The 17,820-nt window shown below is 32.9% G+C and overlaps 2 protein-coding genes and 1 long non-coding RNA gene across 4 annotated transcripts in view; 1 reads left to right on the forward strand and 2 right to left on the reverse strand.

The window, feature by feature from the left end:
• Positions 1–6,388: 6,388 nt before the first annotated feature.
• On the forward strand, positions 6,389–7,025 carry LOC106317581. Its single transcript, XR_001265164.1, has 3 exons — positions 6,389–6,478; positions 6,573–6,670; positions 6,755–7,025. It is a non-coding gene; the product is annotated as an uncharacterized LOC106317581 (long non-coding RNA).
• Positions 7,026–10,316: 3,291 nt separating this feature from the next.
• Positions 10,317–13,981, reverse strand: LOC106319290 (protein indeterminate-domain 4, chloroplastic). Of its 2 annotated transcripts, none has more exons than XM_013757577.1 (4): positions 13,890–13,981; positions 13,206–13,429; positions 12,512–12,908; positions 10,317–11,415 (listed from the first exon to the last, which is right to left on the reverse strand). In XM_013757577.1, exons 2-4 carry the CDS (start codon positions 13,393–13,395, stop codon positions 10,503–10,505), a joined length of 1,500 nt encoding a protein of 499 aa, XP_013613031.1. In that variant the 5' UTR covers positions 13,396–13,429; positions 13,890–13,981; the 3' UTR covers positions 10,317–10,502. The 2 variants fall into 2 exon arrangements, with proteins under 2 accessions (XP_013613031.1, XP_013613030.1); XM_013757576.1 differs by lacking the exon at positions 13,890–13,981 and adding an exon at positions 13,701–13,837.
• A 2,966-nt stretch (positions 13,982–16,947) lies between these two features.
• LOC106314559 (putative F-box protein At2g02030) overlaps positions 16,948–17,820 on the reverse strand; it is a 5,332-nt gene continuing 4,459 nt past the window's right edge. The window contains exon 2 of the mRNA XM_013752416.1: positions 16,948–17,138. Within this exon, the coding sequence (XP_013607870.1) occupies positions 16,948–17,138 (191 nt within the window). The remainder of the gene's footprint in view (positions 17,139–17,820) is intronic.

Here is a 17,820-nt window from a genome sequence, read left to right on the forward strand (position 1 = left end):
TCCCATTTATCCTATTTTCTCTTAAACCCTAAACTCCAATTAAATCCTTAAAAGCCAACAAATAATTATTATAACCAAACAATATACACTTGCATTAAGTCTTAAACTGATTTATATATTTTTTAAAAATATTTAAAACATATATTACATCATTCTGAATCATTCGAGTTTTCAACAATATCAGTACAATGATTATCATCGCTTGCATCGAACTCTTCTTCACTTTCTTCATCCGTCATATCGTCGAAAAGATCTTCATATTGACGGTTATCCACATCAATTAGAAGGATGTCATCAGTTTGTTGTTCAGATACTTCCACTTCAGTGATACACACTTCTTCTTGCAAAAGTGATTCTTCTCTAGCAACTATTCGTTCACGAGGTGTAACTTTGATAGCAGCTAATCAAGTTATTCCAAAATCTCTAAACCGAGGGTATCAGTTTGGTAAAGCATGCTTAAAATACGTTTTCACAAAAATTAATGGTAACATGTTTCGTCGTAAAAGCCTTGTAAAGTTACAAGGACTTTACAACGAATTTTCTCTTTCCTCGTAAAATCGACGTAAATTTACATGTAAATTACCACGAAACATTTTCCTTGTAGCTTTACTACGACTTTACGACGAAATTCAGTTTTGTCGTAAAATCGTAGTAATTTTCTCGTAAATTTACGAGGAATATATTTCCTCGTAATTTTTCCTCGTTATAGGCATGTTTTCTTGTAGTGACATATTTAACATATGCATATTGATTAACAGAGAGATGAATGAGAATTTTAAACATTATAAATGTCAATAGGGCATAAAAGAGAACAAATGGGAGATTTCCTCCTAAAATCTTTGGCGATCAAGTAAGAATAAACTTATCAAAAAAACACCTTGGTTGGAAGGTCATCTTTGGCCGGCTTCATAACAACCTGAATACGGTAACAACCTTGTGAAGATGATGGACCTAAAAAATGAGACACTCGAGACCAATCTCCTGAAATCATATGGGAGACGACATGATATGCTTTGTTCTTGTTGACACGGTATCCACGTACCATGGTTTGATTGGCTATCTCAAATATTGTCTCCATCCCTCATTTTTATTGATGTTAATAGTTATGCACTCGATCCAAATAATTAACTGATAGATCAAATAGAATAAATAAGCAATTTATCAATGCATCTAATAATTCACATATGTGTGGCCCAGTTTAAGATTTCCCATAATGAAGTGGACCTAGAATAAGCAGAAAAAATCCCAATAATTTTTGAAGTATTCATAAACTTTTCTCGACAATCTCTTCACGGACCAATTTTTTTTATATTATAACTTTCACATGAACGACAACTCTGCTATTCACATGCTTTCCCCTTTTTATTTTTTTATCCGTTTCTATTAATAATTTCTCCCATTCACAAACATGTAAAATTAATTATTTACTATTATTTGAAAGTAATCCAGGAGCGGAAAATTTTCCCTGGGAAACATATACGCTGTTTTTGTTTTTCACGGTTGTAACTCCATACGCACCCCACTAGAAACTAAAACGTATTTCAAGATCAATATCATATCGACCTGGACCTTTCCCTTTTGGAAAAGACTAGTATGAACTAAATTGTGTTAAACTTAGTGACATCGATTTTTGTTGTCTAATACGAAGTTTTACTATAATATAAGCCGGACGGGATGTGGTAGCTCGTTTGGTAAAGACCTTGGGGGCCAATTGTCATGTTCCCGGGTTACGCCAGGCGGAGGGGAACTGCCCATCCTGTCATCAAATGCGGTACTGGGTGTTGGACCTTGTCCCCAGCCCAGGTTTAAGTCCTCCCGGATGAAGTGGACCGCTGCCTAACCGGGCCCAGGGAATGATCCACGTAAGTGGGGAACCCTGGATTATCAAAAAAAAAAAAAAAAAAAATATAAGCTGACTTTCACTTGCAGATTTCCAGTTACGGGGACATTTTAGATTTTTGGTCCTGGCGCAAATCATTTACATATACAATATTTAAAAATATTGAATTTTTAAGAACCTTTTAATTGGAGAAACAAATATTTTACCTAATTGTATCCAATCTCATTGCTCTCACGCTAAATAAGAATAACCCTAAATCGAAGTAATATCCAATCTCATTGCTCTCACGCTAAATAAGAATAACCCTAAATCGAAGTAACATAGTCAACGTTTCCAATGTACCAATGACGACGAAAAGAAACGAGTTGAGTTATGTCAGAATGTTAACACAATATTTTGCCTTAACTTTACCGTTAAGTCCTAAAAAGAATAGGACGTATGAAAGATAAAATTAATAACTATTCTGTACTTTAATATAATTTTGTATTTACATGCCATATTGAAGCGGGTGACCGACTTCTTTTGTTATACTTATCACTTAGTTATGCATATGTGCCCCACACATGCACACACATTTAGGCCTAGGGTGGGCATTCGGGTATCCGTTCGGGTTCGGATCGGGTATTTCGGATTTTCGGATATTTTGGTATAGAGGTATAGAACCTGTTCATGTATTTCTGTACTTCAGGTCGGGTTCGGGTATTTTTAGTTCGGGTTCGGTTATTTTTAATCAGGTTCGGATATTTAGATTTTGAAAAAAAATTAAATTTCTCATTTCTCAAATTTTCTGGTGTTTAAAAATATAGCTTTCATTTAACTAATTTTTTATTTTTAATAGATTGAATGGTTAATAGATTTGGACATAACATTTTGAAACTAAAAAAGACATTAATTTGATTATTGTTTTTAAATTTTGGATATAACTTTTTGTTAATTCTTGAAATATAAAGTTTGACATGCATTTTAAGTGAGTAGGAAATCATATTCTCCATAATTCTATGTATATCATATGAACTTAAAGTATGTGTAGTATCAATATAAATATTTTATATAAAATGAGTGATATAAACTAGAAATATATGGTTAATTATACATATGTTCGGTTATCTTCGGATATCCATTCGGGTTCGGATATTACCCGTTCGGGTTCGGATATTACCCGTTCGGGTTCGGATATTACCCGTTCGGGTTCGGATATTACCCGTTCGGGTTCGGATATTACCCGTTCGGGTTCGGATATTACCCGTTCGGGTTCGGATATTACCCGTTCGGGTTCGGATATTACCCGTTCGGGTTCGGATATTACCCGTTCGGGTTCGGATATTACCCGTTCGGGTTCGGATATTACCCGTTCGGGTTCGGATATTACCCGTTCGGGTTCGGATATTACCCGTTCGGGTTCGGATATTACCCGTTCGGGTTCGGATATTACCCGTTCGGGTTCGGATATTACCCGTTCGGGTTCGGATATTACCCGTTCGGGTTCGGATATTACCCGTTCGGGTTCGGATATTACCCGTTCGGGTTCGGATATTACCCGTTCGGGTTCGGATATTACCCGTTCGGGTTCGGATATTACCCGTTCGGGTTCGGATATCTAATCTCTCCTAATTTAATACCCGTTCGGATATTTTGCTACTTCGGCTCGGATTTCGGTTTGGGGTTTTCGGATCGGGTTCGGGTACGGCTTCGGATATCGGGTAAAGTGCCCACCCCTGTTTAGGCCTGTGAGTCCGGTTCAATCAGTTATTTCGGTTCGAGTACTACGGTTTCTCGGTTCTTTCGGGATTAGAAAAAGTTACCGGATTGAACTAGGTTCGATTCGGTTAGGAACCGGTTATTTCGGTTCGTAACCGAAGTTAAAATCCAGAAATCTTGTTTAAACGCTTCAAATTCACACATATTAGGTTGTTGAAATGTAAAAATAAAGGGAAAATGGGATTATGGACCAAGAATTCGAAGTACAGAAGAAGATGAAACATAGGAGAAATGAAGCACAGAGAACGACAAAGCAAGAGATGAAAATAAAAATCCAAATGCGTGTTAATCGAGCCGGAGAAGAAGATGGAGCGACAAAGGAACAACAGGAAGCACGAGATGAGATGAGATAAGATGGAGATGAAATTCAATAAAGAGATGAGGTAAAGGAGATACAATGAAAGAGGGAGGCGGCCATTTTCATCGCTCCAGACAACAACAATAATGAAAGGCAAATTAGGTTTAGGCTTAGGTGAAATTTCCCAAAATTAGGTTTAGGCTTAGGTGAAATTTCCCAACGAAACCCGAACCTGAACCGACCCGAAAATACCCGACTCGAAACCGAACCGAAAATTTACAAGTACCTATTGGATCCAAAATTCTTCCACCCGAAAGAACCGGAACCAAAAAGAACCCGAATAGACCCGGACCCGAAAAAGATCCGAAAAGAACCAAATCGAATAGACCCGACCCGAATAGATCCGATCCAATAAGAACCGATTAATCCCGATTTAAAAGCAAAAGTATCCAATACTATGATTTTTGTGTTCTATTTTCTATATTTTATTTTATGATTTAGCTGAAATATATTTTTATTAACAATCTTTGGTATTATTTTTGTAGTATTTTGAAGTAATAAGAAACTTTAAATGTAAAGTTTAAAATTTTTTTGTTTAAATTGTTAATAGTTTGTTTTGAGTTATTTTGTAAAAATAGATACATATGACATATTTTGACTAAATTTGATGGGGTTTGGGTATTTCATTTCCTTTTCAGATCATAAATACCTGAATCTGGACCTGATATGGATCCAAAAATTACGAGTATTTTACAGGTATTTTAATTATAGACCTGAACCGATCCGGACCCAAGAAGAACCGACCCGAACCCGTACTGAAAATTCACAAGTACCTATCTATTGGGTCCAAATGTCTAAGATCCAAAAGACCTTCGGTCTGGATCCGACCCGAAGACCCGAACTTCCAGGCCTACTAAAGGTAATTATCCTATGACTCGTTTGTAGCTTCCCTAATAACAACTTGAGATTACCACTGTCACCTTCAGGACCTTCTTGGTAAATTTGTTCGTAAATAGCCACACCTGGTAATCCTTGTAGGCAAAATTCAAATGCTTCTTCATGTTAGAGGTTTTCCAGATTTGATTGGACATAAGAGCTCTTTCCCATAGTGATTGCAACTGGCTTTGTCGTAGTCATCTTTCTTGAGTTTGAACCACGGCCTCCTTCTACTTCTTTATGTTTTCCTTTAGTACGAGTTCTTGTGGTCTGAGCTTCATCTGTTGAACTATCTGAATCATCATCAACACCACGATTATGTTCATCTATTCCCTCTGGATTATCACAAGACGCCATCTGCAATACAAAAAAAAGCCACAACAGAAGTTCATATCATAGTATGCCAAACAAGAATGAAAACATCAAAAAAAAAAAAGCAATAAGTCAAGAAAAAAAAGGTAAAGAACAAAGTACAAACTACAAAACTTTCAAGGTTCAAGATAAAATATCACAATGAATCAATAAGAATCAACAGCAAGAATAACATAATCACATATGTTGCAGGTAGTTGATCATCATATCTAATATCATTATTCGTGGAGCTATTCATCATTATCGCATATGTTGCAGGTAGTTGATCATCATATCTAATAGATTTAGAGATTATATGATGATGTAATGTGTTACTCAGCGTTAAAAAAAAGAATAACATAATCACTTCAAGTTATGTGTCTTTGGTCCCCTCACTACAAGAAAATAGCTCTATTGCAACAGAAAAATTGCAACGTCCATTTTCGTTAATAATTTGTTATGATTATTGCAATATTTTTGCTATAAAGAATATTCGTTACAGTTTCATTACAAATTTGTTGCAAAATAACAACTATAACAGACGTTGCATATTTTCGTTACTAAATTGCAACATTTTGCAACATAAAAAAAATATCTTGCAAATTTTGCAAGAAACATTCAACATTCAACATTTTAAAATCATTGCTAATTTGCAAAAAAAAAAAATTAAAAAATATGTCGCAAAAAATGTGACAGTGATTATATTTTTTATTATATGTTTTTTTATAAAAAGAAATTAAATGGTTTTGGTATATAATTATGTACTTTTGTACTTTTGGTTGCCACTTCTTTAATATTAGATTGCTAAGAATTTATTAATTAACTTCGCCTCTTCTCTCTGAATATCTTTCTTATCCAGAGATACATCTAATTTTTTACTAATACAGTTTTAGTGTAATTCTTGTTTCTTCTCTGTCAAAGTTCATGTTTTACTACGTCGGATAGATCGTAGATCACATGAGGAAGGTGCAGAACAGCCGCAGGTAACTTCTCAAATTTCTTTTGCGTCATTGTTGCAAAATGGGTTGTTACGTAATTCCTTTGTTTACGTGATCTTTCTTGTTACGTAATTTCTTGGCAACTACTAGAATGTTTTTTTATTGTATCAAATGTAGTTCCGCCTTATATTGCATTTACAGCTTGACTTTTAGTTTGTTTACAGAATAATATATTAACAGATATGGATAACCCATTATCAAGATTCACTTAGATTTTATTGTTTCCATATATATAAAGAGCTTATACCGGTGTTTTTTATAATTCATTTGACTTCTGCAGACCGTAGTTCTTCCAAAGTAACTCATCTCCAGAAATTCTTTTGTTTTTCCTTGTGCGTTTTATATCCTTCATGAATTGCTTTTAAGTTTTAAGTCTGGTAATTTTTTTCAGATGAATCAGATGGCAAATGATGGTCATAATCAAGAAGCAGCCCAGCCAAGGAATGTCTTAGGTGTTCTTAATCCTTCCAAAGTGAATGGATCATTGTGGTAAAAAGTATATATATATATATATATATATATATATTACATACGTCACTTTAAATTTTTCTGTTACGTTCTATTTTTTTATAGGTTCAAACGTGATTCAATCACTAGTGAGATAAGAACAATCATTCGATCTGATTATCCTAGCCCATATATATCGAAACTGGTCAACTGCACCGCAACACGTAAAAGATTGATGGTGGTACTTATTTAAGGTATATCAAAGAAAGGCTGAGCAAACTTGAAAGCTTGGAAAAATGATAGCGATCCTTTGTCCAGCTATTCTATCGAGGATGTCAGCTATTCTATGGAGGGATGTCAACAACTAAGTTTTACTTGACTGCTTTTGTTATTTTTTCTAAGGTTTTATTAGTTTTTTTCTAGTTTTAAATTATCTCTGGTTTTTCTCTATTAATGCATCGTTGAACTTTTTAATAATTTATTTATTTAATAAAATTGGTCATTAAAACTTTTTTTATTATAAAATATATATAACATAAAAATAAATAACACACCTAATATTTCTTAAAATAGAATACTAAAATAATTATTCTATGCAACACAGTTAATATCTACTAATTTTATTAGAATATTAATTATTAACCATATAGTAGTCACCGTCAAAAAATATTTGCACCAAATCAATTATTTAAAACAATTACAGGAAATTGGCAACAACATTTTCTATATCTTTTACATAGCAAATTTCGCAATGATTTTAAATTGCAACGTCCAAAATATTTTATATAAAAATTTTGTTGCATTAATATTACTAAATTTCAAAAAAGAATAATTGTAAATTTGCAATGTTGTTTGCTATATATTTTAAGTAGCAATGACTTGCCACCATTTATGGTTACAAAAAATGTTATAAATATACAACAAAATTGCTATAAGAAATTGTTGCAAAAATATGACATATATAGCAACAACTCAATTTGTTGCTAATTTTACTACGTATCTGCGACAAATATGGATTTGCAACATTCAAATTGCAAGAAATTAAAATTTGTCACATTTTTATTGCAATTTAATATTTACAACAATAAATAAACATATTGCAACAATATATTACTATTTTCTCGTAGTGCCTGTAATTGACAAAGAGCAAACATAATAACTTAAACATATAGCGACAAAGCAAGCCAGAGCAAGGCACGACAAGAAGATAACACATGAGAAAAAGATCAAGCAAGGCACAACAAGAACAACATAATCACTTCAAGATCAAGTCAAAGTCGAACAAAAATCATGTCGAACTTGAACAAAAAACATAAACAAACTCGAACAAAAAAGATGAATAGAACACAATTTCGAACAACAAACAACAAGAATAAACTCGAACAACAAACACATCAAGATCAAGTTAAACGCACAAAAAAAAAAAATTTCAAAAAATTAGAGATTTGGGTTATCCGAGATCGATTTCTAGACGCCTCTGGTGGAGGAGAATACTTTCAGTTTGATATCTGCGTGATTTTTGGATTTATGGTTAATAAATCCAATTTTACTTTCTCAATCGTCGAGATATTCAAGGGAATAGAAACATTGAAACATACAAGGGAAAGTGTGAAGTGGGGCATCGGGTTTCAAGAGTCATTAAGTCTAATAATTTTCCAGAAATACCCGCTCGGGTCCCGGGCTGGTTATGGACCCAAATCTGCTACTCACAGGTCCCTCATCGTTAATTAGACCCAATAGTGTAAAATTCTCGGTTCCGGTTTTGGACCTGAACCTGCATTTTTGGTTCGGTTCTGAATCGGGTCCTTGGATCCGAGTAAAATACCCAGGCTTAATGAGAGATTTCACAATCCGAATTCAGACAGAAATTTAGTTTCAAAAATTTAAAACTCACCATCTATATCCAAACATAGACTTCTAAATTTTACTTTTTTGTACTTATTTCAAATCAAATCAGATGATAGATGATGCCAGATTATGATTTCATGATATATAGTAGGAATGTCTAATCAACAAATAAATCATCATTTAAAGCGATTCCCTTGTTACATATACAAAATATATGTCACTGATTTTTGAAATTCACTACACCCGCAATCAATGTTTTAAATATTTCAGTAAACTTATATGCGGATTTGGAATAACCAACCAAATGGCCAAATGGTTCAAAAGATATAGATCTAGTTTATACATATATAGAAATCATTAGTTATTAATTATAATACATGATAATGAATAATACGGAGATATTGGATGCTTCTGTTTGGACTATACTTTATATTGGAATATAACCGCTACGATTGGCGTATTATTATTCATCGTCGAATATGCTCATATATTTTCCATGTGCAACGTGGGATGTGTAATCTAGTTTATAAATCAAATCTAGTATTTATACATCGTAAGTATGCATTTGTATAATATTCAGACACTAACAAATATTTTTCTTCGTTTTTTAGTATACTAGATCCTAACCCGTTTTAGGGAGAAACAAATTTATAAACGTAAAAGTCTGAATGTTATTACATATTTTTTTCGGTGTAAATAATTTTATTATATATATTATTATTTAAATAAATTTTAAGTTAATTTGTATATAGTGGAATTATTTATATGAGATACTATAATAATGAACAAGACATACATAATCATAGGTTGAATTTCTCATTTATTAATATTATTTTAAATATAAAAATGATCTTATATAGAGTGTACTTTGACTTCCATTTACAAGTTTATAAATTATATAATATTTATGTAATATACTAGCTAATATAATACATATATTTTAACATCCGTTATATTTTAAAATTTATCATAATTAGATGTGGAGTGTTTATGGGGTTGTGTTATTTTATTTTATATGATTTTAGTATATCTTTTTATCAAAATGAAGTTAGTATACATTTTGAATATTTTAAGTAAGTAATCTAGAGTACATATATGGTTATGGAACTAGCCGTATTTAAAAGTTTGTATTTATTTTATGGATTTTGAAAACCAAAGAATCAATATAGAAAGTTGGTACGTAACATGGTTAGATTCTAATATATATATATATATATATATATATATATATATATAAATATAAGTGTAGAAATGTATCAATTGATTTACAAATTTATTTCAAGAAAACTATCTAATATAGTCTAAAATATGCAATTTTTTTTCTTGAATATCATATTAAAAATAGGGAAAAATATTAATTATAAACTTAAAAAAGAAACTTTTTCAATAAGTTTTGAACTATTACCTTCTGAACGAATGTGTACTTTGAAAATGTGAGAGCTGTGAGGATCCGTGTTGAGATTTCATGGTTATCACGTTCAGAACCTATAAGGTTTTGGGCAAAAAAAAACCTATAAAGGTAATTCACAAGAACGTTAATTTAAATATCCACATATGAATTATACGATTTTTTGGCCAAAATAACTTCTTTTTTGGCCAAATAACTTGTTCATATTAAAATTCTTTGAAGTTTGTACCAACTTTTCTCCAAATAACCGCATCATACCTCTTCATCCATTCCGTTTAACCCACTTTTTTATAAAATATTGTTTGTCAAAATGCAGAATAAAAGTTGGCATATAATTAAGAAAGTTGCAGAAGCAATAAATTGGCATAAAATTAAGCTAATCGTTTATATTCAAACCATAATAGTTTATACTATTCAGTTATAAACAACAAATTAAGTAGCAAACTTCTATATAACAACTTAACAAAAGACATAACCTAATGATGAGAGTCTCAAACTTAATAGAGTTCAGTGAAAGATCTATTATATGTAGACTATGATTATGAAAGCAAGAAAGGAAGATAGCAAAATTATCACCTAACTAGTTATAGGTGAGTAGGTTACAATAATAAGATATTTTCAAGATCTTCCAAATGGATGATTTTGCTCCGAAAACTTCAGTTCACCAACGTCGCCTCCACGACCACGGCCGCGATTTACATTTCTAACCATTCCTCCAACTCCAAGAAAATCTAACGTTAACTTGTCCGAGCCGCTCATATTTCCATTGTTTCCGAAATGAACATCGAATATATTGCAACCGGATCCGCCGGCACCACCGCCATTTACTGCCACTAGTGAGTTCATTAGACCTTGAAGATTACCGTTATTATCGTTCCCCATAATCTGCCCTCCTCCAAAATCATTACTTGACGAAGAAGCTAAGCCTCTGAGTAAAGCAGAAGGATCGTTGCTTGTGATGGAACCCATTTGAGTAGCTTTCTGAAGCAGTGCCGTGGCTGACACGTTAGAACCCACGTTCAAGCTTTCTTCAGGGCGATGAACAAGAACGTCGGAGCTGTATAGAGAAGGAAGACTCGTCTCTGAGTTCTTGATGTTTTCTTGAAAGAATCCGAGGTTGAAGAAGCTGTTGTTGGTGCTACTTTTGGAGTTTATGTTGTTGACCGGATCAAACTGGTTTAGACCTTGATGGTTCATGAAACTCTGATCGTTGTTGTTCGGTACAGTCAGCATTCCTTGGCTCGATTGGATTAAGAAGTTAGGGTTTGACGTCTGCGGAACAAAGTGTCTGCTATTTTCAGAAGATGCAATGTTTAGATTGTAACCCGCGAGAGGCGAAAATCCAGAGTTTGGATGGCCACTCAAATGGTGGTGGGATAGAGTCCTGCCACCATCCAGTCTCCCGTACAATCCACCGGAGCCGGCGCCGCTGCTAGCAGCTTCCATTGACGTGAAGCTCAAGGTAGGGTTTCTAGCAGTCTCTTGTATCAATGCATCACAGAAAGCCCTGTGTGTAATGTAACTATCGCGTCTGGAAAAGAAAAAGCCCAAACATTTTTTAGCTTATTGGATTATATATATATATATATATGTATTTTGCAAACTATATATTATGTAAATGTTGCATAATCATCATTAATGAATGCTATAGTTATAATGGCTACCATTTATAGGAGAGAATGATAGAAGAATATAAAGGTCGAGTTAATTGCTACTTTAATGAAAGACCTTCTTCATTTAATATGTTGCATATGTTGACGTGAATCATCATCAATGAATGCTATAGTTATTAATTATGGTTACTATTTATATATAGGAGAGAATATTAGAAGAACATAAAGTTCGAGTCACTTGCTACTTTAATGAAAGACCTTCTTCATTTAATGCAAAGCCCATGAATGTTAATATAAGTCAGTCACATTCTACAACAACGTATTTAACTCAAACCATGAAAATAAAGAAAGAAACCCTAGAACAGCATTAAAGTGTTTAGCAGAACACTATAATGAAATAAGTAACGCACTTTAACCAAACATATATGTATCTATGTATGCATGTGTCTAGAGAGAGAAAGAGATAAGACAGGGTCCACAAAAGAAGAGGAGTTTCATAAAAAGGGGAACCTGCAAAAGTGAAGAAGAAGAAAACAAAAGTGGAAAATGAAAAAACAGATCTAACTCATACATGTGACCAAATTTAGCATCTTTTAAATTTTCTCTCTTTCTCTTCACTGTGTTTCTCTATTCAGTACTCATCAACAACCAAACAAATACAGTGATAGATCCTATGTACATAATCACAATATACATTTTATGGGCGATGTACTCGAGGTTCAAATTCCATGGCCAAAAATATATACGATTTCAGTTACAGTTCATATTATATATTTGGTATATTTCATGTAAAATTAGTAAATAATGTAAGTTTTATATGCAGTGTTGAATGCAGCTTTTTACTTAAAATAGATTTTCAATACCAAAAGAAATGATGGTCCATGGTATCATACTTTACCTAGATAAGAGGGTGTATCTAGATACTACAGACATATATATTATACATACGTTTCATCACTTAATTAGCCCAAATACGAACAAATTATTTAAATGAAATGGACAGATACTAGTTACCTAGAGAAGATGGTACCACAGTCACATCGATACTCTTTAGTACCACAGGTCTTAGAGTGAGCTTTCCAATCCGATTGAACAGCGTAACGCTTAGAACATTTATCGCACTTCCACTTCTTTTCTCCATGTTTACGGTAATAGTGCTTCTTAATTCCGGTGAGGTCTCCGAGAGCACGTGAGGGGTCATGGTGGACGCACGTGGGTTCCGGACAAAGATAGACTTTCCTCTTTACTTCTTTGGTTGACTTCTGTTTGAGTTTCCATGGGAGATTGTGTCCTCTTCGGTGAAGCTGTAGGTTTTGTTCTCTTTGAAACCCTTTCTTGCATACATCGCATATGAACCTGTTTGTAGCCATTATTGTCTTTGGAGATAAAGCTACCACTTCCGCATCAGGATCTATTTGATAAATTAAATTTAGTCACCATTCAAGATCTTGCAATGTTAATCTATGAGGAGTAAATCAAGAAATTGATATAGACATTATATAGAAAGAAAACCAAATTTTACATATATGTAATATAATGACGGTCGTTAATAATGAAAATACGAGTGTACCAGAAAAAAGGAAGAACATTAATTAGGGTTCTTGTTTATTTAGTTTTCTCCTATAAGGGTTATCTTTATTTTTTCTCAAAGCTAGTGATTTTAATAGAAAATTTTATTAAAAATATTAAATATGTAAGAGGTACTTGCTTGGGTTTCCGGGTTGGTTTCTTCGTTTCTTGGGTAGTGGAGCTGAGGAGTTAGGCTGTTGAATCATTGACACAAAAGTATCTTTCTGGCCAAAGTCGTTCTCTCCGACGCCGGAGCCAGTGAGGAAGAACGGCTGGGCAGAGGATGATGATGAAGGAACAACGCTTGCGTTATATGATGATGATGCCATCTTAGATCTTCTTCTTTGCGTGTAAGAGTATAACCTGTAAGAGAATAATCCATTTATTAAACATGTTAGAAAGGATTGCGAAAAACAAAAATCAAATTATCGTTTCAGAAGAAAACGAAAAGAGGAATGAAGAACAGCAAGAATCCATTGAGATTGACGACATCGAATTTTTTTTTTATAAAAACAATTCACTAAAATACATGAAGAGAACAATAAAAACAAATTAAGGGCTTATTTTTATTTTTTGTTTGTAAGCTTTTGAAAGAATTAAGAAGAAAGATTTCTTAGTTGTTTTCTTTTGGTACCTGATAGATCAAGAGAAAGCAACCAAGAAGAAGGAAAAAAATAGTCAAAAAGCTATAAATCGGAGGTTAAGAAAGAACCAAGAAGAAGATGATATATGTATGATGATGATGATAACAAAGAAGATGATGAAGAAGAAGACACTAGTCAACTATACATGTAAATGTTTATTATATAATACAAAGACAAACCTCAAAGCCCTCTCTCTCCTGATTTTTGTTCTTCTTCTTCAACTTTTTTTTAATATGGCATATATGGATCTTGAAAAGTATATGTAGGTAAGGTCCATCTCTGTCATAATTTATTGTAATGAAACAAACTTTAAATTTTATTTTTACAATTTAGAAGAAGGATGGTTACGGTTTGGATGTCACTGTCAAAACGGTGAAATGTGTCCACATGCGGGGTGTGATGTGGGTACCACATTTTTCTCATTCGTATCTTTCTGATGGGCTTTAAGACAAAACCCTCGCTTTCTCTTCATTTAACTGATTAGGTTTTGTTGTACTAACTTTTTTTTCCTTATCTAAAAAATGTTAATAATTCAATATACAGTATATCTGTATATATTTACATTCATACACCCTATCATATATACGTTTATAAAAATGTTAGATGTGTGAAAATTAATGTATTACTTTGTCTTTGTTATACAGCGTTAATATAAATGGCAACATATTTATAACATTCAAGAAAACTTAGTTTTGCAAAACCAGAAAACCTAACAATTGGCTTAACAAAAACATAATCTTGAACTAGTAGTCTAATTTCCAACCATTGAACTTAAGAATCACAGAGTTGGCATCTTCAATACATAGATTTGTCGCATTGACCATCTATATCTTCATAACTGCATTTGCCATCTTCAATACATAGATTTGTCGCATTGACCATCTATATCTTCATAACTGCATTTGCCATTGTGTCGTTGAGATGGCACAGAGAGAAGCTTCCGGACCTGTAAAATTTGATATTGATTTCTTGAACGGGTTGTGGGTGCAGTGGAGATTGTTCTTTTTCCTTCTGAAGCTCATCACCATTTGCCAATGGGATTAGAGTGAACTTCTTTAACGCTTGTTTTTTTTTTAAAATCTCTTTGGTAATCAGAGAGTAATTGCATTCCGTTCCAGCAGAACAATGAGACGTCATAGTTGCTGCTCGAACATTGAGGAAAAGTATTTTATATAAAATAATAATGATATATTGTTATTATTGGAGCATAATGTTTGAATAATTTCTCTCTTATAATAATGATATATATTATTATTGAATCATATTACGTATTGAGTATAGTTTTATAAGATTCAAAATTATGATTTTTATTTAAATAATTATATAATAAATAAGGGTAAATTAATATATTTTATTATTTTCTTAATCTAAATGAAATGTGTCTAAGTGACACTCTTTGTGAAACAATGATATAAGAGTATTTTGCGACTTAACGAAGAAAGTATGTTTGAAAATGTCCCTTTAGTAGTGGCAGTGGCAGAGCCGGCATGTAATTAGGGTGGTCAAATGACCCATGTGAAAAAAAATTATTTGTATTTTCCTTCTAAAATTTGATGAAATATTAGAAAACTAACCTATTGGCCCTTGTAAATTGCAGTTGTTATCAAACTGACCCTAGTGGAAAGCTATCCTGCCTCCGCCACTGAGTGGTGGTAAAAATGAAAGTGGTACCATTGAAGTGGTAAATATAAAATTTCCTCAAAAAAAGTATGCCAAAGATAAAAGGGGAAATTTTATGTTTACCACTTTTATGGTACCACTTTTTATCTTTACCACCACTAAAGAGACATTTTCAAAAATACATTATTCATTAAGTGGCAAAAGACTCTTATACCTTTTTTATATATATATATAATAAATCATTATTTAAATAAATAAAAAAATATGTTTTCGAATTATACTTTTCCAAAGTCGAACTTTTTTATAAATTTTTTTTTTTGATTTTTTTCGAATTTTAATTTTAATTTTTTTCAAAATTTCTTTTTGAAAATCAAAAATTATGTTTGAAACTATTTTTTAAAATATTTTTTAAGTATTTATTTATATATTTATTATAATCCTAAATTTTACATTCCAAAGACCTTACCCCACCCTTCAACTCTAAACCCTAAGTCTAGATTAGTTAACCCTAGAGATATAAGTGTCTTTTACTATTCATTAAAAGTGATGGTAAAAATGGTTATTGTAAACATGAAAAATGATACTATAAATGTGGTATTGGTGGCAATTTCCCTAGATAAAAGATAAAACAAACAGGCGATGCCCAAATATTTTTTTAAAACGGGATACCGTTTCATATTAATTTCCAACTGAAAAGTTTTTGGTTACAAGGCTTAAAACTATGCCCATATTTGAAAATAGAAACTGAAATGAAGCAAGTTTTGGTGAGAGCATCGATGGCTTGCTTTGAAGGCGTGTGTTTGAGCTGAGATGATGAGAAGAAGCTGTTTTGGTGAGAGTTTCCCTATCCAGTCCCAAAAGGCGTGCTCGAACCTGAAGGTGAATCTCCTTGATCAATGAGTGTGCCGGCTTGTGAATATTGTTGTGGAGTCTCGAATTTCTCTCCTTCCAAGTGTAGTAGAAAACAGCCTGAAACACTAGAAGACACAATGGTCGGAGTTTCTTATCAACTGCTAGCGAGATGATCCAATGTGATAAATAGCCAAGGCCCATATGTTTAGGTTATCCCAAATGTTTCAAATTTGCTTAAAACAAAACTTATGAAAAAGCTTTGCCCAAATGAAAAGGAATAAAAAACAAAGTTCTCCAGAACAGAGTAATAATCCATTTTCAAAAGCAACATAATGATAAATATTGTCAATATCACAACAAAGAAGCCTAGATATTATTGTGTAGCCTTTCTGATCATGGAACCATAATGGACAACGAAAAGTACTATTGAAAACAGCCATCTCTTATCACACTATATCTCAGGCTTCGAAGTTTGCAGATAGCCATCTCTTATCACTGTTGAATGATAGAGTTTTGAAGGCATGAGCATCAAATCAAATACACACATGAACCCCACTTGCTCGTACTTTGTTTATACATTGTGAATCGAGCTGAAGCCTAAAGAGTTATTAAACTAATGCCTGAATATCAAACTGAACCAATAGTCTATTCCATTATGAGAAAAGTTGATAATAACTTGAAAATTACAAATAGGAAAAAACATATAATTAATTTGATATACATGAGTTTTATTTATTAATCAACGTACACAACGAACTCTTTTGTTTACAAGATAGTAAATAAACTTGGAAAGTAAGGAACAGCTAAACCGTAGTAACCAGATAAATACAGATGATAAACAGTCGAGTGAGGATCAAGATCAAAGGACACAAGGTTATCTTGATAGCTGAGCGAGAGGATGACCTTATTTTTGTCTTTCAAAATGATCAAGGGCGTGAGAGGCTGCGATGTGACACCTGTTGGAATTAGTACCGGTTTATAACGATTTATAAATCTACTAATGAATTCAATTGCCTAGAATCTCATGTCAATACTAAAATAAATCTAGATCTTAGGGTTTTGAATATACCTGGTTATTCGCAGCGGAAAGATGAATAAACCAAGTCGAGATTTCAAGCACTCCAAACGTCGTGCCTCTACCGGTATCCACACGCACACAAACTGGATCGATACGGGATGCTAGTGCCGTCGAGATCAAATCTCAAAGAACTTGACAAACTCTTTGTCTCTTTTGCTATTAGGGTTTCACGTGAGATGTGTTCATGCTCAAAACATCACGGCACATGTTTATATAATGAACAAGTGATTAACCTAATTCATTAAAGGGCCAGGCCCATGCATGCACGTGATGGTCAAATGATAATTAATTATCATTATCATGTATATACATCTTTATGTATATCTTATAATATATATCATATATATATTATTCCTAAAACCCAATATATGTCATTGATCCAGTTTACTTAGGTGTGTGACCCTGTAGGATCATATAATATTAGTAATAGATTCTCAATCTATAGATTATAAGCGGTTTCTAGCAAAACATTATAACCACCTAATTTTATACGATTGTCGAACCTCGACTTACGACTTTAACAAGAGTAAGTACAAATGATTTTAGGACATTCCCAACAA

This window comes from Brassica oleracea, chromosome C9 (genome assembly GCF_000695525.1).
Source record: "Brassica oleracea var. oleracea cultivar TO1000 chromosome C9, BOL, whole genome shotgun sequence".
Taxonomy (NCBI): Eukaryota; Viridiplantae; Streptophyta; class Magnoliopsida; order Brassicales; family Brassicaceae; genus Brassica; species Brassica oleracea.

Coding starts and splice junctions, on each gene's coding strand:
- LOC106319290 (XM_013757577.1), bottom strand. CDS start 13,395: ATGGCATCATCATCATATAACGCAAGCGTTGTTCCTTCATCATCATCC. Junction 12,909..13,205: donor AAACCAACCCGGAAACCCAA/GCAAGTACCTCT, acceptor TTTATCAAATAG/ATCCTGATGCGGAAGTGGTA. Junction 11,416..12,511: donor TGTGGTACCATCTTCTCTAG/GTAACTAGTATC, acceptor TTTCTTTTCCAG/ACGCGATAGTTACATTACAC.